The sequence below is a fragment of the Camelus bactrianus genome, chromosome 16 (genome assembly GCF_048773025.1).
Source record: "Camelus bactrianus isolate YW-2024 breed Bactrian camel chromosome 16, ASM4877302v1, whole genome shotgun sequence".
Lineage (NCBI taxonomy): Eukaryota > Metazoa > Chordata > Mammalia > Artiodactyla > Camelidae > Camelus > Camelus bactrianus.
This window is the reverse complement of record NC_133554.1, coordinates 44,907,332-44,930,715: the sequence shown is the minus strand read 5'-3', so window position 1 is coordinate 44,930,715 and position 23,384 is coordinate 44,907,332. Positions and strand designations below refer to the sequence as shown.

The following is a 23,384-nucleotide window of genomic DNA, read 5'->3' as shown; positions in this document are numbered from 1 at the left end:
CCGCGGGCTGCTGGTGGCGGCGCTGCAAGCGCCGAGCAGCGCAAGGAGATGCGACAGGGCGCCGCGCCGCCGGCATCATGCGCCCCCAGCCCGCGCTGGCCCTGGCCGCGCTCTGCCTGCTGGCGCTGCCCGCCGCCGCCGCCGCCGCCTACTTCGGGTCAGTGCCCGTCGCGCCCCGGCCCGCCTGCCTCCCCTTCCTCCTGCTGCAGCACGGCCAGCTTTTCCCTACTCTGGCCCCAGCCCGGGAGGGATCTCGAACTCAGACCTTAGGTCCAACCTGGGGGTCGGAGTTCGCTCCCCGAGCTCAGTTCCTGGCTTCCCCGACTCCTGGGCAGATAGCACCTTCTAGAGTCTGAGCTCTGGGCCCGTTCACCGCCGCTCTTCTCACCCAGCTCTGTCCGAGACCTCATCCTGCTCACTCTACCGGGCCTCAGTCCCCGGCCCAAGCTCCCGGACTCTGCACGGGTCTCAGATCTTGTCCCCATCCTCCCGGGCGCGCCCTGTCCTTGCCGGCCCAAGGCGTCCCTCCTGCCCTCTCCGATCCTCAGTCGGTTCCCTGTCGGCCCCGTCCTGGATTCTGTCCAGCCACAGTCCTTGCCTGGGGCTCCCTCCCCACCCTCTGCCTTCACCCCCCCAGAACGGAGACCCGAAAGGGTGGGTGGATAGGTGAGGTGGGTTGTTACCCAGGCGGGGGAGGGGATTGCGCCGACCCAAGAGGGATGGAGGAACTTGCGGACAGTGTGGAGTGTCAGCTGGAGATGCGAGAGGGAACCGTCCGTGGGGAAAACCCGATCAAATCGCAGGCCTAGCGTGGGGTGAATTCTCAGGAGATGACAAAGAGTGAGAGGGAAGGCGGTAAATAAGATTGGAAAAGGAGGATAAGAGTTGGGGTGACAACTGGGGAGAGAATGGGATGGGAGCGGGCAGTATTTGGAGAGCAAGTTACAAGGCAATTGTGCCTCCTTCTCTGACCCCGAACCGCAGGGATGGGGTAGGAGATGGGGTCGTTGGTGTGAAGGCACTTTCCTGACCTCCACCCAAAGCCTGCTCCAAATAGGTACAGTCTGTTAGTTTAAATCATTCCAATTATGCTTTTTGTGATCCTCACCCCAAGTCAGAGTGAGGTTTACAGTTTGACTCCAGAAAAGGCAAAAAACAAAAACAAAAAACAAATCATGCAAGTGACCTGCCAGGGACTGCTTTTGAGGACCTGGAGGGAGGGGCGAATAAGGGCCTGAGAGTGTCTGAGAGGTCCCACACAGGCTGGAATAAGGGCTGTGGGTTAATTTCCAGGTCATGACCCCTGGTTAAAACATGCCTTGGCTGTGGGCAATGGCCTCTCCTGAAATATATAGGAGGTGGGGTGGGGGTGGTGTCAGTCCAGCCCCTAGCTCTGGGCTCAGCTTGCAGGTGACCTGGGAGGACCACTCAGTCTCTGGCCTCAGTGTCCCCTTTTGTAAAAAGTAGGGGCTGAACTTGACATGACTGAGCCTTTCTATCCATTTCAAGAGTACTGTGCATACATGTTTGTTTCCCAGTGACTTCAGGCTTGAAAAGGCACTTCTGTTGCATCCACAAACAGGAGAAAGTGGTCGGGGCACAGACTCTGGGTTCAATCCCCAATCCATCTGCCTGTGAGCTGTGTGCTCTTGGCCCAGTCACTTAACCTCTCTGTACCTCAGTTTCTCATCTGTAAAATGAGAATAATAGTGCTTATTTCATATGAGGATTATGTGAGTTAGTACATGGAAAGCACTTACAACAGGGCCTAACACATAGTAAATGCTCAACTAATACTAGTAATTAGTACTATTAAGGAGACCAGGTACACTGCCTTGATATCCCAGCCCTGACAGGGATTTCTGAACTGAAATGCAGAGCACAAATTGTGGGAAGGCATATGGTGCTTGCATCTTCTTGGATACCAGCTGGTTTCCACAATCCCTTTGTTTGCTTGGATTTGGGGGTTGAGGATGGGGCAAGGGCCAGGTGAGGTGGGAGGAGAGGGGCTCCAATAGGCCAGGACCACCCAGGCTGATGTGGTTGGAAGAGAAAGCAGTTTGTGGCAGTGCAAGGGTTAGAATTTGGGGGTGGTAGGCAAGGGCTCAGCCTTGGAGATGAAAGGGAGATGGTGGATCAGGCATGGGTTAGGGCTGAGAGGGATCATGTGTGAGCCCCCTTCTCCAAGTCGTGAGCCCCCCCTGGACAGAGCTGGCAAAGTACACTTAAGCTACCACCACCTCAGTCTGGGAAGGAGGACAAATGCTCAGAGAATAAACTAAAACTGCGGTTTCATGCTGTTATGTGTCTGGCCTCAGAGAACGCACAGGATTGATCCTGAATTCTCACTGAGAAAGCCCTTTTGTGACTCAGTCCGGCCAGATTTCCCATCTTCCTATCAGAATATGCTCTCTGGAAGGACTACGCCAGTTACTCACACTGCAGTGAGAACTGAAGGCAGTGCGCTTCTCTCTGCCCCAGGTCATTTGTGTGTGAAGGCTCACTTCTGATAGTAAGGTCAAGTGTCTTGGCATCCTGATAAAAGGAAATTCAAACATGAGAAGAGCAGGTGAGGCCAATCTTCTTGGGGTTTCTGAACTCATAGAATCACAGACTTAAGAGTTGGAAGTGACCCCCAAAGCTTCTCTGGTCTAACTCCCTGCTTCCAGCAGGTCATATTGATGCTGTTAATTCTGTTGATGCTGATAATAACATAACTAGTACTGCAGTCTACAAATCATCTTCTAATCCAGCCCCTCTGTCATCTGATCCCCAGGCCCATTCTTGAGGTATACAGGATGGGTGTAAATAGTTCCCAAAAGGAAACCAAGGGTCAGAAAGGCTCAGTGACTCACCCTATGTCACACAGCAAGTTAATGGGAGAGGCAGGATAGAAACCAGGTCTCGCCTCCAGTCTGGGCGAACAGCCACCAGAGCTAATGCTGTGTGGTCACCCAGGAGAGCCGCAGCTGCAAAGGAGCTGCAGCGGGTGAGGGGGTACCGGGTTGACCCCTCCCCTGCTTGGTTAACTCTGTCAGACTCTCTTGGCTGCAGTGGGATGGGTGAGGCCACAACATTCTCCTCTGTCCTCAGCAGTGAGACAAGATGCACTGAGCCCTGCTTGGGTATCAGGTGGGCTTCAAGAGGATGGCACAATGACCGTGGGATGGGAGGTAGACCAGGTTTTTCCTGGCTCTGCGCCACTCTCTGTGTAGTCCATGGTCAAGTCACTTGCCTCCAAGGTCTTTAGTACCTGGGGGGCCTAAGGTTCCCTAACCACTGGTCCTGGAAGTCTAGGACTACTCAAGAGCTCATATTTTGGCTCAGATGGCTTGGAATTCTGCAAATGTTAACTTCTGTGGTGTTTTATAAATGAACATTCACTGTATTATATGATGAGCTGGGTACATGATAGTAGTCGTCACCCAATCCAGTCATTTAGTCATCCTAATGAATTTTATAACCAGAAATAGTTCCTGTGGATGAAACTTTTAAAATTACAGTTGATTTTGGTGGTGCTTTTTTATATGTGTGACCTCTGCACTGTTTGGGTTTCTTTCCTATCTAGGGATAGTACAGAGAAATTTATGGAAGCACAGGCTTTTGAGTCATGCAGACTTTAGTTTGAGTCCCAGTTTTGCCTCTTGCTAGCTGTGACTTTGGACACATGTCTTAGCATTTTGGGGCTTTGGGTGATAATAATACCCATCCTTAAAGGCTGGTGTGAGGCTTAATTGAGACAATGAATGAAAGGACCTGATAGGGTACCTGGCATACTAATGACTCAGTACAGGCCCACTTGTGGTGTTGCTGGGGTTCTAACCGTCTTCTCGGGTTGTGGAGGTGTCATCACTGTGAAGAAGCAAAACACAGTATTAATTTTTTCCAAATCACCATTACATACAATAAAATGCATGCATTCTAAGTGCATAGTTTGGGTGTTAACAAATGTATACTCCCGTGTAACCACCACCACAATTTTTGTATGGAACAGTGACTTCACCCCAAAGGATCCTTTCTGCTCCTTTGTAGTCAACACTCTCCCACCAGTCCCAGGTCACCACTTCTCTGCTTTCTGTCACTTTAGATTAGTTTTGCCTTTTTGTAGAAGTTCATATAAATGGAGTCATATGGTATATAGCCTTTTTTTTATGCCATTTTTTAAAAAAATGGGACTCTTTCTTGATCTATTAATCTACCTAATTTAGGGCCATGCACTCATTGACCTTATGACTTCTTTTTAAGGATATTTTTTTTGGGGGGGGATAACTAGGTTTGTTTGTTTATTTATTTGTTATAAAAGGAGGTGCTAGGAATTGAACCCAGGACCCTGTGCATGCTAAGTATGAATTCTACCCCTGAGCTATACCTCCCCCTCCTTATGTAGCTTTTTGTATCTGAATTCTTTTGCTCAAAATAATGTTTTTGAGATGCATCCATGTCATTGCATGTATCAGTAGCACATTCCTTTTTCTTGCTGAGTAGTATTCCGTTGTATGGATGTAGCATAATTTGTTTATTTATTCACCAGTTGATGGACATTTGGATTGCTTCCACATTGGGGCTATTCCAAAGAAAGTTGCTATGGACATTCATGTACATGCCTTTTTGTGGACATATGTTTTTATTTCCCTTGGATGCATATCTAGGACTGGATTTTTGGATCATGTGTATGTGTTTGACTTTAGAAGAAATGGTCAAATGGTATTCCAAAGTGGTTGTACCATTTTACACAGTAATGTAAGACAGTTTCAGTTGCTCCATATTCTTGTCAGCTATCAGTCTTAATTTTGGCCACTTCAGTGGATATGTATTAGTATCTCATTGTGGTTTTAATTTGTGTTTTTCCATTGATGAATCGTGAGTTGAACATCTTTCATGTGTGTGTTGATCATTTGGATTTCTTTTTCATTGGATTCTTTGTCTTTTTATTATTGAGTTGTAAGAGTTTTTTTTTTTTACATATTTTGGATATAAATCCTTCATCAGAAAGTATTAACAATATTTTATCCCTATCTGTAGCTTGCCTTTTCATTTTCTTATTACCTTATGAAGGACAGATCTAATTGTGATGAAGTACAACTTTTGAACTTTTTCTTGTATGGTTTGTGCTTTTTGTCTGTCTTATCCAAGAAATCTTCGCCTGTTGGAGGTTGCAAAGATTTCCTCCTGTGTTTTCTTCTAGAAACTTCATAGTTTCAGCTTTACACTTAGGTCTCTGATTTTTATGAGTTAATTTGTGTGGATGGTGTGAGGTAAGGGTTGACGTTTATTGTTTTCCAGGTAGATATCCCCTTATTCCAGCACCATTTGTTGAAAAGATGATCCTTTCATCATCATCTATGTTGCAAATTAATTGATCCAACATATTAGGGCTTATTTCCAGGCTCTATTCTGTTCCACAAATTTATCTTTAGGCCAGTACCACAGTCTTAATTACTGTAGCTGCATGGTAAGACTTGAAACCAAGTACTATGAGTTCGTCCTTCTTTTTCAAAATTGTTTTGGCTATTCTAGGTCCTTTAAATTTCCACATAAATTTTAGCATCAACTTGTCAATATCTACAGGAAGGCTTGCTGAGATTTTGATCGGGATTGCACTGAATCTATAAATCTATTTACAGAAGATTGGCATTCTAACAATTTTGAGTCTACTGATTTATAAACCAGCCATATGTCTCTTTTGGGGGATTTTAAAAATTCTATCAGCAATGTTTTGTAATTTTCAGTGTGCAGGTCTTGAAAACATTTAAAAAACTATTCCTAAGTGTTTCATGTATTTGGATTTTTTAAAAACAGTTTTAGGAATTGACTGAGTCCTGAGAAAAACAGAGTTGGAGGGAAGAAAGGGTAAAATAAATTTTATTGCTTTGAGATGGTAGACTGTAAGCCAAACATCACTGATAAGAATCATTGTATTTGGGGAAGGAATTTAAACTAGCTTGTCTCTGGCTGAGCTGTAACCCCTGAGGAGTTGGGCTCTAGAGTCAGGGTCAAACCAGCCTCCTCAGTGGAAGGTGATGGAGTTTCTGAGGCTGAGGATGGGAAAACAGAGGTGAGAGAAGCAAAGTGGGGGAAGGAATCTCCTAAGGAAGAGAGGTCCTGGTGCCTCAGATAGAAGGTGGGCTCAAGAGGAGGTAGGCCAGGTGCTGTGAGGGAGACCCTCACCCGGGCATCAGCCTGAGCAGGATGGGAGGCAGCCCAAGACCCTGCTGTGGTGTAAGGAGCACTGGACTCAGTCACACAGATCAAGTTCAAATCCTCCAGCCAGCTACTTTAACTGTAGCCCAGGGCAAATCAGTTAGCTGCTCTGACCTCAGTTTTCCCACCAATAAAATGGGCTAATCCTTACCTCATTGGGTAGTTATGATGGTTTTATGTATATAAAAGTGCTGAAATGTTATCCATATATATGGAGTCCGAGAAACCTAGTGGTCTGTCTTAGAGCATCCCAACTTAAAGGAGCATCTTTTTGACATCTGTTCCTTCCTCTCTTCATCTTTATCCCAGTCACTGTGTAATTTGAATCCTTCCTAGGCTCAATACTTTGTGCATAATCTCATTTAACCACTGTAGCATCCCAGGAGGTAGGTGCTGATATAATCATCCTCATTTACAGGTGATGGGGGAGAAAAGCTCAGAGAGGCCAAGTGCCTTGCCCAAAGTCACAGAGCTAGTGGCTGGCAGCACCTAGATTTGAAATCCAGTCTGTTAGAATCCAGAGCCAACCTCTCCATCCCTGCCTCCTGCTGCCTGTTGATCCCCTGCTGAGGCCTGCCTTCCCCTGGGCAGCTCTGACTCTCTGAGCAGCCCTCCACCCTGTAGCCGACACCTTTCACTTGGCATATGTTGCAGGTATCTCTTGCACTGCATGTCTTAAACTCTTGGCTTGTTACCCAATGGTTTACACGCTTATGTCTCCAGTCCATGCATAGCTCCCTTTAAACAGAAGTCTTGGGGCCCTGTTGTTGGATGACTCCTCCCACAGTACCTAGCATTGCCTTCTAGTCCACAGTGAATGTCTGGGTGGGCTGTCCCCTCTCCCTTTTGCTGATCCTTCCTCTCCCCCAGAACCTCCCTCTCTGCCCCATCATGTTTGCTCTCTCTGCCTGACTCCCTCAAGGACACACTGCTTGGTCATGACCTGGCCTCTGTCAGGCAGGATAAGACCTAGAAGCAAAGCAGAGAGCAGACACTTGCTCCCATCAGACTTCAGAAGTCAGCCACACCTGGCCTTCCGTGGGAACCCTGGGGGCAGCGGAGATGAGCGGGGAGGTGGGACAGACACCTCAAGCCCAGACCCTCTCACTGGAGAGACCAGAGAGGGAAGGTAAAGAGTCTCAAAGAGCCAAGGGAGAACTGAACCGCCATATTCAGTCAGTCCTGAAAATTCCCCAGAGACGGGTTTTAGGGCAAGAGTAGAGAAGGTTTGCTTTCCCCATAGTTCCAATCCTTTTGAGGCCAGATACATTTCAGAATTCAAGAAGTTTCAAGTTTTAGAAAGATCATATGATACATACGCCACGTAGAATATAACATCCCTAGCAAGGTATAGGTAGTCCCCAGTAATCAGACACAATTAGTTTTGCAGAAAAACATTTACCTGTTGGGATAAATAAAGACCATAAATATTCTCACTTTGGTTCAAGTCAAGTCTTGCTGCCATATGAATTCACCACCAATGGGCAAAAAAAAACAAAAAACAAAACAAAAAAAAAACTGTAGTTGTCTGAGCTTTCTGGAGTCTGGAATTGTGGATAAAATTTTGTGAACCTGCAGTAAACTTTCAGCACGTGTCACCACAAGAGGTTGTGCAAGCCGTTCTAAACAAAGTCTTGGGCCAAGTTCTCACTGTGTAGCAAAGGGAGGCTCTGGCTGCCCAAGCCCAGCTTGTCCCTAGAAACTGAGGTTCATAGGGAATCAGCCTGGCTCTCCCTGTCCCGTGGGGGTTGAGCTGGTCGGAGGAGTCAGAGTCTGACTGACCATGGCCAGGCTGTCCTGAGATCTTGCACTGGGGAGAGCTCACGCTGCCCATCCCAGTCTAAGGGCAGGGGAGGCCATGGCCTCAGGCAAGCTACTCCAGAGCCACACCCTTCCAGAGCCTGCTTGAGTTTGGGAAGGTTTGGTGGCAGTGGGGGGCGTTAGGTGACCCCTGTAACCTGGGACTAAGGCGGCAGGGAGGCCAGTGGTATGGGTCTAGGGGTGGGAGAGGCTGAGGGAGAGCCTGGAGCTATACTTTCTGCTTGGGGTTAACATCTGAGAAATGTATGCAGTCAGCAGGTGTCTGCGCTGGGGGACCTCAGTGTGTGAGAAACCAGGACCTCTGCCAAAGGGCTTCCAGGCTACTTGGAGAGACTGTACAGCCCTGAGGAGGAATAAAAAAAGTGTGAACCATGCAGATCTAATGGTACTATATTCAAAAAAGTGGGAGAAAACAAAGAAATTGGATGGTTGAGTAGGATGGGGCTGGCAAGTAAGGAGGACTTCCTGGAAGAGGCAGATAAGTATCTTAGCCTACTAGAGCTGAATGGGGCCTCATGATCACCTTCCCCATTCCCTACATTTTCTTGAGTCAACTCTTGAAAAAGGCTGTGGCTATAAAAGAGTCCAGGGGATCCATGAGGGCTTCTGATCTGGGAAAGGAAACCCAGGTAGCAGTGACAGCACGAAGAAAGGCATGGAGTTTGGACTAAGTTGGCCATGGCAAGAGGACAAGGAGGAGATCTGTCTGGCCCGAGGGGAGGGACCTTCTGCTACAGCCCTGGTTGGCTCTGAGTCCAGGACAGTCTGAGGTGGGAAGCTGTTCTGGTCCTGCTCTGGAGGACCCTGCTCTGGAGGACCCTGCTCTGTTTCCAAAGAAGCCCCTTACAACTCCATCCATACCCGGGGCTGTCCTGACCCCTCTGGCCCTACTAGGCATATTCAGGGAGTGGCTCCTTGACCAGGTAGGAGATTCCTGCTATCCTTGGAGCTGAGGGGAGGGGTGTGGGGGTGGGTGGGCCATCGCTGGGATCTGCAGGAGGACAAGTGGAGTCTGCAGCATGGAACGTCTCCTCCTAGAGCATGTGCAAACAATAGAATTGTCCTCATCACAGGATGATCATACACAAGGCATTCCCCAGGGGCCTGGCTCTTCCAGAGCCTGCCACGCTTGTTAGTTGGTCAACTTACTATGGTTGAAAAAAATGGGCCAAAGTTACACAGCCCATGAGCCGGGATCCCATGGTTAGAGCAGAACGGGGTGAGGGTGTTGCTTGCTCCAAGATGATATAGCCTTGATGATGACTCGCCTTTCCCTGCAGTCCCCACCCTGGGCCCCCTAAACTATTCGTCCCCTGGGTCAGGGCTGGGTTTGTGAACCCAAGAAGCTGGGGAAGCTTGTCTTAAGGCTTCCAGCTCCCCTCTTCTCCTGCCCTTCCATTCCTCCCCTGAGGCTTCCCTTTTCTCTCTTCTTCTCATGATCCCAGACCTCTCCTTTGAGCTTCCTTCTGTTTTAGCAAAGTTATGTCCTCAGGCACTGGCGTAATTATATCAGACTCTCACACTTGAGTATGGATTGACAGGCCACTTCTCTACACTTTATTTCTGACTCTTGACTAAAAAGAAACAGAGTTTTAGACCAGAGTCCTTCTCTCCCTTTGACTGCCCAGGAGGCCAGAGGAGTCCTGACCAGGCTTCCTTCCCTTCAGTCCTACCTGTCTTGTGTTTCTGTCACCCTAGATGTTTGCTATGGTGATGGCTGATTTTTCTTCCCTGAAGTGTTACATTAAAACTGAAAGCGGAGACCACCAGTCTTAACAGAAGCAATCAGGAGACCTGAGGCACAGTCGTAGCCCTGCCACTAACTCATTGGGTCATCTTGGACCAAAAAATCTTATGTGAACTTCCAGGGCACCAGGCAAGTCAAAACAGAGACCTGCATACTTGGCAAACCTCTTGCCCTCCTGCCTGCCCCTAGAAGCCTCTGGGATACCTTCCCAGGTGCCATCAAGGCAAAATCTCTGGACTGGGTGATCTTGGATTTCCCCAGCTCTAGAATATAGTGATTCAAATGGTGTACATTTGGACCCAGCCAGGGAACTGGGGGAGATGTTTATAATCTCAGACACGTGGAAGGAAGGGATTCCTCCATACAGGATTGACTTTGGGTACCCTCTGTGACCACCGTGCCACCTGATGCATGCATGCCAGGGACAAAGGCTTCCTCTAGTCAGCTTCAGCCTGAGCCAGAGTGGAGTGGGAGGGAGGCAGGAGGGAGGAAGGGGGAAGCATTTCCTCCACAGATGTTGCACTAAGCCATGCTCTAAATACCCAAGATTGTTGAGATGCAAAGCACGCTTGTTGGACAGGCTGCTGGCTGCCCACTTAGCTCGTGAGCACACGTCTCCACGATGCCATCCTCAGCAGGCAGTCCGGTTGGTGGCTGTGAAACAGGAAGTGGAGCTGTTCTGGGAGAGACAAAGCCCACAGCTGGACCAGGCTCTTTTCTCTCTGCACCAGGAGTGGGGTGGGGGACGAGCTCTGGGGTGGGCTCTGGGGTAGGGGGAGGTGTGATGATTCAGTCCCTGAGGTGGGTTTTGAGGCTAAGAGTGGGGAGAAAAAGACAGCTGGACCCAGGAGGGACTGAGGGGGACCCAGACAGGGAATTAGTGAGTGGTCTTCTTTGGCCTCAATCTGAAACTCAGTCAAATCCTTTATATTGCTATTTAAATAAATGAGTGAGTGAGTGAAAGGAGTGGTTAGGGGGAGTTAGAGTAAAGGTGGAAAATGGTAACTGTTGAGGATGCTCACTAAGGACATCTTCTTGGAGGAGGTATGAGGGGACAGCGAGTCTTGTCGAGGAGAAAGGAGTCTGAGAGATGGAGGGAGGGGTGTGCTTCTCAGCATGTAAACCTCGGGGTCCCTCAGATGATAGGAGGGGAAGGGGGCCAGAGGTGGGTGCTGAGGGGCCCCCCTCCCTGAAAAGGGACTGCCTGGAGCAATGTGCCCTCTCTTCCTGGGCCAGACACTGCCCTCGCTAGCTCTCTCCTGCTGGGAAGACATGGGGAGTGGAAAGGGCAACAGGTGGGGGAGTGTGAGTGTGTGTGTGGGGGGGAGCGTGTGTGTGTGTGTGTGTGTGTGTGTGTGTGTGTCGGGGGATTTAGTGAGGGCGGGAAAGGTGGACTGAGATATTTGAGATGAAAGCACAAAAGAAGCACTTACCATACAAATGGCCCTGCAGCGGAAGCCTGTTATCAGGATCATCTAACAGGGTTTTGTGGGGCCAAGGCCAATGCTCCAGGCAGGGCAAGGCTTTCCTGGTTCCCAGGTAACTACCTGCAGTTGGCACGGACCATGGTGCCAGGCACAGCTCCTGGACCCTCCAGCTCAGGGTCCAGACAGGCTGGCACGACCTGGTGCCCTGGGAATTGCCAGTCTTGTCCTGCACCGCCCACCTGCTCACCCACCACAGTGTGGGGGCGGCCTCCTCTGGAACCATCAGACCCTCTGGAGCAGAAACAAGGATGGGGGTGGGGATGGAAGAGCAGAGCCAGGATACCCCTGGTGATGGGAAGTGCTCTGCACCTGCCAGGCTTTCCCCAGGGAGCTGGGCCTGCCCCCTAGACCTCCCTCCTGCCCCTCCCCACCCCAGGCCCCCCACTACAGGCAGAACAGGACTAGCCAAGGAGTCCTGATTTGGGTCCCTGAGCGGCTACTGATTGTTCCTCTGGCTCAAAGCCTTCTCCTTCCCCTAGCCCTTGGGGCCTGGGGAGAGTTTGGAGTGCTCCTGAATCCAGCCAAGTTCCCTCCAGCACAGCCCCTGACACAGAGTAGATGCTTAAGAACGACACTTCCCTGGAGCTTACTGCATGCCGGGCACCATTCTAAGAGCTTTACAAATGATCATTCATTTAATCCTCACAATAACCATGTCAGTAGGTATTATGATTATCTGCATTTCACAGATGAGGCACAGAGAGGTGACATGCCTTGCCCAAGGTAGCACAGCTAGTAACAGGTAAAGGTGGGATTTGAACTGAGGCAGTCTGGCTCTGGTCATGATCTCCCACTAGTCAATGTGTACTTGTTAGATAGAACGAGCTTAGGGGTGAGCGGACATCTCTGGGTTCACCAATGGGTGAGGGCAGACCTGGGACCAGACTACCCCAGGCAACAACAGCCCTGGGGGCCCAAGGTCCTTGGATTCCCACACTCCAACAGGTGGTGGGTGATCATTCCAGGGTGGGCTGTAGTTCTTTTGAGGGGTTTGGTGGTCCCTGAGATCCTGTTGACGACAGACCAAAGCAGTCTGCTGGGAAGCTTCGCCAAAGCCTGGGAGAACTTACTTTTGTTTCCTTCAAGGTCATCCCAGATGGGGCAGTTTTAGCCAAAATTGTAGATTGAGTGGGCCTTGGACAGTGTGAAAGGAGGCAGGGGCCGGAAGGGTCAGGTGTGGACAGAGCAGGTCTAGAGGGTAGAATGTGAGATGAAGTCCTAAGGGCACCTGGACTTTTCCCACTTTGGAGGGAGACGAGGTGGCTTGGGAAGTGACTGGGGAGGCTCTGGGGTCAAAGCCAAAGGCATCTCATTGTGTGGCATGGGGGTTACCGGTCTTCTTATCAACCTGACCGCCAAGGGCCACGGGCTGAGGGTGTATAGAGTAGAGGGGTACAGGCTGGAGGCAAAGAAGAGGAAAGTGGAGCTGGTCACGTGGGGTTGTTGCTTTCCTGATGGGAAAAGAGAGGCTGGAAGTCAGTCTGGGAGAGCCCAACAGGAAGCAGGAATGGGGGAAACCAGCTGGGTCATAGCAGGTGCAACTTATGGTGGGGGGTCGCCCCAGGCAGCCCAGGGGCACTCAAGTCAGGCAGAGGCCTGAGGGTGATCTTGTCCGCCAGCCCAGAAGGGCAGTTAGCAAGTTCGCAGATTATCCGTCCTCTGGTCTTTGGTTCAGAACACTGGTCACTTGCTTGGCTGATAGCATCTCATCTGACTATGGAGCAGTGTCTTCATTAAAACCCCAGATTTTGTCTGGATTCATTAGACTCATGAAGCTCACTCAGTCTTCTCTGGTTGTATATCTTACCCTCAAGGAGCTCAGCTAACACATGCGTAACTGAGAGTTTTGCAGAGGGGCCTGGTGGGTGAGGTTCTCAGGCTCCGGGTGCCAGAGAGTACAGTTTCTTCAAGGGGAGGTGATCATGCCCACTGGCCCTGGAACAGATTGGAATCTGGAGCAACTAGAATTCTAAAATCCAAGAAGAAACCATCTCTAGCAGACGCCATGGCATCTGCAGGGCATTCGCTAGCATTTGTTTAAGGAAATCAGTTGAGATGTTTTCTAAATTTGATGTCATGGCATTATTTCTTCAAAGGAAAAATGATCCCAAACCACAACAGAAAACAAATAAAAGAGAAACTGGGTCCTGGAAGTTCTCTCAGTTGTCTTCCTAGGCCCTGTGGGGGTCCCTGAGGCAGTGCAAGGGGGCCTTTTTCAAGAGCATCCCTAGGCAGACCAGGGCCCAGGGCAGCCTGAGGCTTCTGTGCGGTTGGCTGCCTTTCCTGACCATTAATCGCTACTAAGTGTCATTACTGCTAATAAAATTAACCGACTTTATACTGGACTCCTGGGGCCATCAATCACAGGGTCTATTACACAAAATTAAAAAAACAGGTGCCTGTTGATGGGGGGAAAAGGTGTTTGCTGAGCCTGGCTCACAGGTGCAGCCTGGGGTATGTACTGTACTCCACAGCTGTCAGAAGGTGGTGATCAGGGACGGCACCCTTAGACAAACTGACTCCCAGCCCTGACACTGTACTACACATCAGAGTGTCTCAAGCAAGAACATAGCTGACTCAGGAAGACTCTGAGGTCAGGGGCTGAAAAGCTCCCCCAGTTCTCCCTCCCATTCTCACCTCTGTTTCTCTCTGTGTTTGGTTTATTCTTTTTCTGTCTCTTTGGACCAGCTTTCTCTTTTTATCTCCTGAGTTACAAGCCCAGTCACCTAAAGAAAGAGAGAGAACGTAACTGCTGTATGCTCTCTTTAGTCAATTTCCAAATTCTCAGAGAAAGAACTGATTGGCCCAGCTTGGGTCATGTGATCCTCATTGGTCCAATCAACAGGCTAGAGCAGCAAGATCATGTGGTATAAAACGGCCAACAGGGTAACCATATAGACAGAAGGAGCAGGTAGGCAGTCAACCCAACAGGTGTCTGCAAGAGTAATTTAAAGGGCTTAGTAATAAGCACTCAAAAATGTGGTAGATAGCATTATATAACACAGCTATCATAATATAAAAGCTCTTGTTCTTAAAATGAAATTTAAGACAGGCTTTGAAGGATGTACAGCCCTGTTGGCCAAAATTCCCATCACTCTCTGCTTGTTCTCTCATCTGTCAATCAGCTGCTACACAGAAGGTCCCAATTTCTGAAACACAGGAACTATGTGAACAGAAGTTGTCCCTCACACCAGCCCCTGCTGTGGGGAGGGAGACATTTGAGGGGCTGGACGGCTGCTGTACCCTTTGTTCCTGCAGCCCCCGAGCTGCTCTCCACCCTGGAGGCCCATCAGGGAGGGGTCTCCTGGGCTGGAGCTGACATCGGGTTCTGCTCTGGACCTGCCAAGGGTCAAGCTGTAAGGGTTTCCTGTCAGACTGCAGGGAGGGGTTTGGGTGTAGACCTGGTGGACTGGAAATTTACCCATTTGCCCCCAGATTAATGATTAACGGGTCCCTGCCCTCACCCTGTCTGGGAGGGGAGCCCAGGGCCAAGCTGGGCCGGGAGGAGTCTGATAGCATCTGTCTCTGCTCGGGGGTTTCAGAGCTATGCTCCACAGCAGGCTGGCTGCACCTGATGGATGTGGAATCTACGGGCACTTACTTGGGGCACCTGGGGCCTGGCCAGAACCCACACCCTCCCGGGGCAGACAGGGAGGGTGTGGCATCCAGCCAAATGTCCGGGCTGGAGCAGGTGGCTCCAAACAAGAGAGCCATGCCCTTAGCCCTGGGGGATGAGGGCCTCTCTGACCACTCAGCATTTGGCCACAGGACTTGCCTTGGCTGGTGGTACACGAGCCTGAGTGACAAGTGTCCCATCCAAGCAGGAGCTTCAAAAGCCATTGCCTGGTTCCACCTTTGCTCTTTTACCATGGTCTTGAGGCCAGCATATTCCAGAAAGGGACTGCTTCCTCCAGCTTGGGTGCTAGTATATTGTATATTCTACCCATGCTGAGGGCCACTAGGGTACTAGATGGCAGATATTTTGAACTGGGAGAAACATCTCACAGATTGCTTCTGGAGGGAGGGATGTTGAGCTCTAACTGTAGCCCCTACCTTGCTGCTGATCTGCTGTAACACTCGGGATAGTCGCTGCCTCTTCATAAAACCTTTGTTTCCTTGTCTAGACAAAGGGAAGACTCTGCCCAGGTTAGACAGTAAAGCATCTTGCAAAAGGAAAGAATTTTGAGAAACTCCAGCTAGCAGGAAAGAGAAATAGCATGTCCCAGGGCACGGTGGTTAGTAACTTTTCATATAATCTTCCCAGCAGCCCCACGAAGTAGACAAGATCACTCTCCACTTTCCAGAGGAGAAAATCAAAGCTTCTAGGTTACACAGCTAGGAGGCAGCAGTTGGGCTTAGAACGTGGCAGCCTGACTCCAGAATCCGTGGACTTCAGATGTAGTAGAACAAGAAGTCTGGAGCTGATGGCCTGATGGAAATGTAGCTCCTTCACCTTCATCCACCTGTCAGTCCATCCACTCATCCTTCCTTCCTCCCATCTCTCTATCCTTCCCTGCTTCCATCCGTTCAGGTATTCCCCAAGCATCACTTTGTAACAGGCATGGAGCGGCCAGATGTTTAAAGATCTGTCTGGGAACTACGGAAACAAGTTAGGTAGGCATGACATTACTTGGGCAGCAACATAACGTAAGGGAGAGAGGGATAACCAGGGAAACTGGCTGGCTGTCTTCTCAATGTCTACATTCCTCTGCCTGCCTCCCTCCTAGGAACACAGCTCTCCCCTCCAGGCAGCAGCCAATGCTACATGCAATATTTCCCAAACTGCCCGGATCGTTCCCCAGCTACCTAGGGAATGTGGTAAATATACAGATTTCCAGGCCCCATTCCAGACAAATGGAAGCAAAATTGCTAAGTATAAATCCTGGGCATCTGTATTTTTAATAAGCCCCCCAAATGATATTTTTTTTTCTGTTTCGGCAAGTTTGGGAAATAAAGTGGGTAAGCAGAGCAGAGACTGGCTTCTGAAAAACTTGGATCTGAGATCCTGCACTAGCCCTTATTATTATAAGCACTTTGGTTTCCTACTCTGTAAAATAGGGGCATAACCCCATGGGGCCAGCCTCCTTCCCAGAAGGACAAATAATGAAGCCCCCAAGAAGGCCCCTTCCCCTCATCTGCCCCACATCTTTAGGGGTTGTCTTCTTTCATCCTCCACTGTCACAACCCCCAAGGGTCACTGATGTCTCTTCTCTCACCCCCTCTAGCTTGACTGGGCGGGAGGTCCTGACGCCCTTCCCGGGGCTGGGCACCGCCGCTGCCCCGGCACAAGGTGGGGCCCACCTGAAGCAGTGTGACCTCCTGAAGCTGTCCCGCCGGCAAAAGCAGCTCTGTCGGAGGGAGCCAGGCCTGGCTGAGACCCTGCAGGACGCTGCACATCTCAGCCTGCTCGAGTGCCAGTTTCAGTTCCGGCATGAGCGCTGGAACTGCAGCCTGGAAGGGAGGACAGGGCTGCTCAAGAGAGGTAGGGAGGGGGGCTGGAAGGAGGGGGGCCTGGAGGAGGGGGACTGGGAGGAGGAGGGCTGGGAGAAGGCTGCCTTTCCCATTCCCTAGGCCCCTGTCCACAGGCCACACTGCCTTGTGAACCCAGCACTGTCCTGAGTAAGAAAGGTCCTGGGAGTTAATGAGGCCCAGTTTTTCCCTCAGGTTTTGGGGAGCAGGGGAGCAAGGAAGACATGCTTGAGAGAGGAGGGGAGGAGGCACCGCTTATTCTTGGAGGAGCTCACAGATGAGATGGGTGACCCCCAGCTCCCTCCCTCAGCCTCCTACACACACACACACACACACACACACACACACACAAGTATGAGAGCAGATAAATGTGGAAGGAAGTTAATAGTTGGCCAAGTGACATGAGACTGGCTGACTCCTCTTGTTAATTCACTCACTTGTTTCTCTGTTCATCACATTCATTGGTCCATCATTCCCTCCTTCCCTTCCACTCCCACCCTCCCTCCTTCCCTGTCTCCCTGCATCTCTTCATGCGTCCACCCAGCTCTCCCTTCACTAAGCATCTGATGAGGCTCACAGCGAGGCAGGCACTATGCTGGATGCTGGAGGTACAGAGCCAAACAAGACCCCATCTGCCCTCAGAAAGCATACAGCCCAAGGGCACAAAAAGGTCATCGTGCAACCGTATCACCAAGCAACAAGGGGCTTTTACAAAGTGGCAGTCATGGTGGACTGGAGCAGTCCACGCCCCTCTAGGCAAGCTGCTCTCTGTGGCTGGGTAGGGTCTTGGGCAGCACTGATGTCCCCCAACACGCCAGGTGTATTGGAGAGCAGGCAGAAGGTAGTGAGCTCATGGGGAAGGCCAGGTCCAGGCTGTACCCCAAAAGTGCAAGAGTCCCCAAGTGGGTGGATAGTCAGTCTGGGACTAGTAAGGTGGGAGACCCAAGGTCACTCTGTCACTGGACCTACTCCCCAATAGGTAGCAGAGGATGACCTCTGAGAGGCATGAGGAAGCACGGGAAGCCCACAGGGCATATTTCAGAGGATTAGGGGCTCAGAAATGGGTTGGTCCAACTTGCTCCCATATTGGCTTGGAGTCAAGGTCTGTGGTTTAGCCCAGTTTCACCGCTTACCACGTGCCTAAGTCTCTTCTCTGCATCTGTGATCACTAGAGGGGGTACCTCCTGTCCTGCTGCCCTGAGAACCTGGACACACACTCCATAGGGAGCTGGAAGTTCTACTTAAACAGCAACTTGCAGCCTGAGTTTAAGGGGCAGGTGACAGAGAGGCTGCCCTGAGCTGTGTCCTCAGGTTCACACGCCCTTCGTCCACTGCTCACTATGGTGGCTCCCAACACCGTCTCTGTCCTTGGAGGGCAGTGGGCAGCCTCTGAGTCCACTCTCCTCCTCCCTCCTGACCCCCCCCGGGGCCCGGCCCAGGTTTCAAGGAGACGGCCTTTCTGTACGCGGTGTCTTCGGCTGCCCTCACCCACACCCTGGCCCGGGCCTGCAGCGCCGGGCGCATGGAGCGTTGCACCTGCGATGACTCTCCAGGCCTGGAAAGCCGGCAGGCCTGGCAGTGGGGTGTGTGTGGCGACAATCTCAAGTATAGCACAAAGTTCCTGAACAACTTCCTGGGGCCCAAGAGAGGAAGCAAAGACCTGCGGGCACGGGCAGACGCCCACAACACCCACGTGGGGATCAAGGTGAGCACGTTCCCAGGTGACCCAAAGCCCTTCCCAGCCAGGGTACAGGGCCGGGGAGCAAGGAGATAGGAAGCCAGGACTTGCCCTGCCCCCAGCAAACACACACAGAGACATTCCTGGATGAACCTCATCCTTTCAACCGACATTCCTTGGGCATCTACTCTGGACAGTTACCAGGCACCAGGAAGTAGGGGAGGGTCCTGGGCCATCTTCCGCGGCTGGGCAGCAGGATGGGGACTTGGTGAGACAGGAACATGTTTGGAGAAGGGTCTCCATTCCGAGGAAGAGCCTTCCTGGATGTCTGCCAGCATAGTTTGAAAACTGACCTGGTACAATCCTCACCCCTCCTCCATTTTACAGATGGGAAGACAGAGGCAGCCCAGAGAGGGGAAGGGATTTAGCTGAGATCACACAGGAGAGGGAAGGCTGGAGGGTAAAATGTATCTAGGTCTATTGGGACGAGAAGGCTGGGAGAGGCAAGGGCTCCATTTTCTTAAGAAATTGAGTTCCATGTTCTGTGTCCTCATCACAGAGTTGGTGTAAACCAGGGCTGCTGTGTTCAGTTGTGCAAGCTGTGTACTCCACAAGAACTCTGGGCCAGGGAAGAGCTGGGGCTGAAGCTGGGGCTACCCTGCTCTTACCAAGGCATGAGGACTGCCAGGGGAAGGGGCGCCTGGAGCTGGTGTGCACTGAGGTGTCACATGGGCCAGCTTGAGTCCTGTCTGCCCCCTCAGGTGGACTTTCCCTGGCCTCTTTCCCATCCTCCTGCCACTCCCCACCAGGGCTGGTGCTCCTAGGGCAGGCTTGGGCCACAGGTCCTGGGCCTCTAACCATGTCTCCCTTCTGCCTCTCCTTGCAGGCTGTGAAGAGTGGCCTCAGGACCACGTGTAAGTGCCATGGTGTGTCAGGCTCCTGTGCTGTGCGCACCTGCTGGAAGCAGCTCTCCCCATTCCGTGAGACAGGCCAGGTGTTGAAGCTGCGCTACGACTCAGCTGTCAAGGTGTCCAGTGCCACCAACGAGGCCTTGGGCCGCCTGGAGCTGTGGGCACCTGCCAAGCCGGGCAGCCCCACCAAGGGCCTGGCCCCGCGGCCTGGGGACCTGGTCTACATGGAGGACTCACCCAGTTTCTGCCGGCCCAGCAAGTACTCCCCTGGCACTGCGGGCAGGGTGTGCTCCCGGGAGGCCAGCTGCAGTAGCCTGTGCTGCGGGCGGGGCTACGACACCCAGAGCCGCCTGGTGGCCTTCTCCTGCCACTGCCAGGTGCAGTGGTGCTGCTACGTGGAGTGCCAGCAGTGTGTGCAGGAGGAGCTTGTGTATACCTGTAAGCACTAGGCCCGCTGCCCAGTATGCCAGCCTGGCACTGCCAGGACCTCCCACGGCACCGGGCCACCTTGAGTCCACCCAGCTGTGCAGCCAGCCCCTCCGGGCAGGTACACGCAGCACGCATGCACTCACCAACCTCCGTGCCGTGCACACGTACTCCTCTCCCCACTGGGCCTTGGCAGCCTTTCCTCCCTCAACTCTCAGCAACAGGAGGTGCGGGCCTTGTCCTTGAACCTGAGGGTCCCCAGCCTTGTTGAGGACTTGGAGCAGGAGGCAGAATGGAAAGGATGTGGAGGGAAACAAGGGAGACCAAGAGGAAGGCAGGACTGAGGATTTGGAGGGGAGGGAGGGGAATATCCTGCCATCTTGATTCTTGGGTTGAGTGGCCTAAAGTCAGCAAGATGCTGGGAGGTGAGCTTCCGGACCAAGAAGGCCCGGGGAGGCAGTGTCAGCTAGAAGCAGAGGCTGGAGTCTGGCTGGGATGGGTCAGCCAGCCCTGGGGCCCTGCTCAGATCACAGTGAACCCCCAGGGCCACAACCCTTCACTCCCCAACCCTGGCTGTGCTGTGCTAGAGATGAGGGGAAAGGCCAGGTGGTTTGGAGAAAGGAAAGCTTAAGTCAGATGTGTGCCCTGGATCCTTGTGTGCTCAATTTGGTTTTTAAAATATGCCTCCATGGAGCCTTCATTCTTACCTCCAGAGCTGAATTATCCACACCTACCCAGCCCTGCTCAGTAAAAGCACCAGTGGATGCAAGGCCGGTAGGAGGAGCCAGTCCCCGGAGTGGGGCTCAGATAGCACACCGAGGTCGCCAGGGGAGACAGTGACCCCTCAATTGCTCAGCCTCCCTTCGAGCCCACTTTGGTCAGCTCGCTGTGGCTGGGGTCCACCCGTGCTGAGGCCCCAGCACAGCTGGCATTCGTGATGCAGAAGAGTTGGTTTATGAGTTCTGATTTGGTTACACTTCTACTCTTCCGGCTACTCTTCTAATTCAGGGTTTTGCCCTGCCTGGAGGTATGGGCGTGGGGAAGTCTTTGCTAAGCCTGGCCCTTCATTAACCAATGGCCCCTCACTTTGGCTCTTACCTGAGGAACGGAAGTGACTGCTAATTTCCTCTGATCCTGCAGACATCTCCAGTGCTACCAAGGTCCTGGGGAGGAGGAGAGAGAAGCTGGTTCATACACGTACTCCCCACAGGCACCTCCCCACCTCCCTACATGCACACCCCTTGGACCTGCCAGGCTGAGGGCCCTCACTCAGCAGCACACATCTCTCTGGTTCAGAATCAAGACTCTGCAGGGGTCACTTTGCTGGAGGTTGTGTTCTTTCCCAGAGCAGGGCCCAATGCCAGCTGGGAGGAAGTGACCTCCTCCGGGACGCCCTTGGCTGCTTTGCTGGCCCTGCCGCGCCCTCTGTCAGCTTCCTTTCTCCCTGAACCCAGAGTTGCTGACCCTTTGCTGAGACAGGAAACTTCAGAATCAGCCAAATGCTGAGAAACCATCTGTGCAAGCCCCAGGAAGAAGCCCCTGGGGCTCCCTGTGATCTCCAAGGGTGACGAGAAGCTGCCCTGTCTTTGGTGGATCAGGCGGCCTCTGGAGGGACACTGCAAGGATCTTTGGCTGCAGAGGCTCTGATAAGAAGCCAAACTGACCTGCGACCACCCCCGAGACTGACTTTGCTGACCCAAGCAGCTAGCCCACATCTTGGCAGGAAGAGAAAAAAGGATAGACAGCTGGTTTTCTAGTTTCTTCCACTGCCTCACTACATGGAGATTTTCTCCCTGCCAGCCTGATCCATCCTCCTCCTCTAGGACCCCAACTCTTCCTCCACCCTGGCTCAGCCCTGGGCAAAAGACAGCAGGAAGAGGGGGTCTGATCCACCAACACGCCGTCCGCATGCCAACTCCATGGTGGGCAATGCTGGGTTTGCAGGAAGATAAAGGGGAGACTGAGGGACTAAGGCCATGGCTGGCCACTAACCCTGACCAGGCCAAGGGCAGGCTCAGAGGGCCTTGGCCTATGGGGTCTTTCCTGTCCAGCCCTCTCCCCTCTTCTCTTTCCCTATTCCCACCTCCTTCTCTTCCAGTTATCCCCAAAGGTCCACCTCAGCCCTGCTGTGGCCCCTGGGACCAGTGACCACTGACCCCTCGTTCTACAGCTCTAAGGGAAACACTCACAGGGTATTTTTGGTCTACCTCACAGATATAGTTTTTAGGGCAAAAGAGAATAATTTATATAGCTAAGATATATGAGAAAGTATTTATGCTATTTATATAGTGTCTATATTTTATGGGCAGCAGCTGGGGCGGGGGTTTGTGCGGTCTACTGGAGGCCATCTACCTGGGGAGAAACAGCCTGGCCTGACTGGGACCCCACTGAGCTGGACATCAGGTGGCTGGGGAGGGGGTCTTGTAGGCTCTCATGTCCCTTGACAGGGTCTGTCCAGGAGCCAGTGAGCTGCATCCCCTCCAAGTGTGAGCTCTGATGGGCTTGATCCAGATCCTTCTTGGGAAGTCACTGTAAATTCTCTGCTCTTCCAGGTCCCAGGCCCCCCCTCCTGCTCTGGTAAAACTGTCTCGCTCATGACAACACTGATAACGAGGATGACCACACTTTGCTTTTGTAAAGCACTTTTGATCTTCAGAAACACTTTTGTCCCTATAATCTCACTTGGTTTCCCCATTATCCGTAAATATTTACTGAACTTCTCCATGGGCCAGGCACTATGGGAGGTGACTTACCCTAAGCCTGGGAGCTCCAAAGTCTGGAGACACCCTGAGCCCAAGAACCCAGGGAAGTGGCTGCTTCCCTGGCTGTATGTGACCCTGCCTTTTGGATCTGGACAGCTTGTCAGCTGTGTGTCAGGGGCTGGGGCTGTCTGAGAGGCCTGGAGAGACAAGGACCCAGGGAGGCCACCCCGGGGCTCCACCATCCGGCCCTCTCTCCCGTGCACACTGCCTGAGAGGGTTGGGCTACTTCACAGGACCCCTCCCAGCCCAAAGATGGGTTTTGTTTGCTCTCATTTGTGTTTTTCTTTTAAAAATGATTTGTTTTCCGTTGGATTTTCTGGCTTCTCTTGTAAAATCAGCTGCACTGGCAACCTGGGCCTGCATTTCCCACCCCCCGGCCACAGTCAGCTAGAGAGGGGGCCCCTATCAGACGGGACGCATGGGGCTGCCCAGTACCCCCACCTCACTCACGATGCTCCTTCCTGGCTCTTGTGGGCATGTCATGTCTCTTCCCTGGTCCAGAAAAGCCCAGCTTCCCTGGTGTCCTCCACTGCCTGGCAGACAGAGTGACAGACCCACACCAGCCCTGAAGGGTATTTCTTGCTTCTCAGAGTTTCCTTTCTCAACAGCCATGAACTTCGAATGCTTTCTGTCTCAGCACATTTTACTGACTTACAATGAGAGCTATCGTATATGGAGCACCTGTTCTGTTCATCCAATCAGCAATGGCTTAGGGAGCTCCTCCTGAGCACCGGGCACCTCCCAGGTGCTGCGGTGCGGCAGTGAAGGGGACCAAGTCCCTGCCCCATGGGGCTGACACTCTAGTGGGAGAGAGAGATGATAAACCAATAAAGTACATGTCAGCTCTGTGTACCTATTTTGTCTCGATTACTGCCATAACCC

The 23,384-nt window shown here is 51.9% G+C and overlaps 1 protein-coding gene and 1 long non-coding RNA gene across 6 annotated transcripts; one reads left to right on the top strand and one right to left on the bottom strand.

Annotated features, from left to right (window-relative positions):
- Positions 1–9: 9 nt before the first annotated feature.
- Positions 10–23,352, top strand: WNT9B (Wnt family member 9B). The gene is made up of 4 exons (XM_045518956.2): positions 10–157; positions 16,482–16,738; positions 18,165–18,430; positions 19,290–23,352. Exons 1-4 carry the CDS (start codon positions 78–80, stop codon positions 19,761–19,763), a joined length of 1,077 nt encoding a protein of 358 aa, XP_045374912.2. The 5' UTR covers positions 10–77; the 3' UTR covers positions 19,764–23,352.
- On the bottom strand, positions 165–21,114 carry LOC141573646 (uncharacterized). 5 transcript variants are annotated; one of them, XR_012499610.1, is made up of 6 exons: positions 20,988–21,114; positions 20,839–20,903; positions 16,558–16,707; positions 13,894–13,982; positions 3,769–3,852; positions 165–2,535 (listed from the first exon to the last, which is right to left on the bottom strand). It is a non-coding gene; the product is annotated as an uncharacterized LOC141573646 (long non-coding RNA). The 5 variants fall into 5 exon arrangements; XR_012499608.1 differs by having other exon boundaries at positions 165–3,852; XR_012499609.1 differs by lacking the exons at positions 165–2,535; positions 3,769–3,852 and adding an exon at positions 8,175–13,191.
- Positions 23,353–23,384: the final 32 nt, after the last annotated feature.

Coding starts and splice junctions, on each gene's coding strand:
- WNT9B (XM_045518956.2), top strand. CDS start 78: ATGCGCCCCCAGCCCGCGCTGGCCCTGGCCGCGCTCTGCCTGCTGGCG. Junction 16,739..18,164: donor GACAGGGCTGCTCAAGAGAG/GTAGGGAGGGGG, acceptor GGCCCGGCCCAG/GTTTCAAGGAGACGGCCTTT. Junction 18,431..19,289: donor ACACCCACGTGGGGATCAAG/GTGAGCACGTTC, acceptor CTCTCCTTGCAG/GCTGTGAAGAGTGGCCTCAG.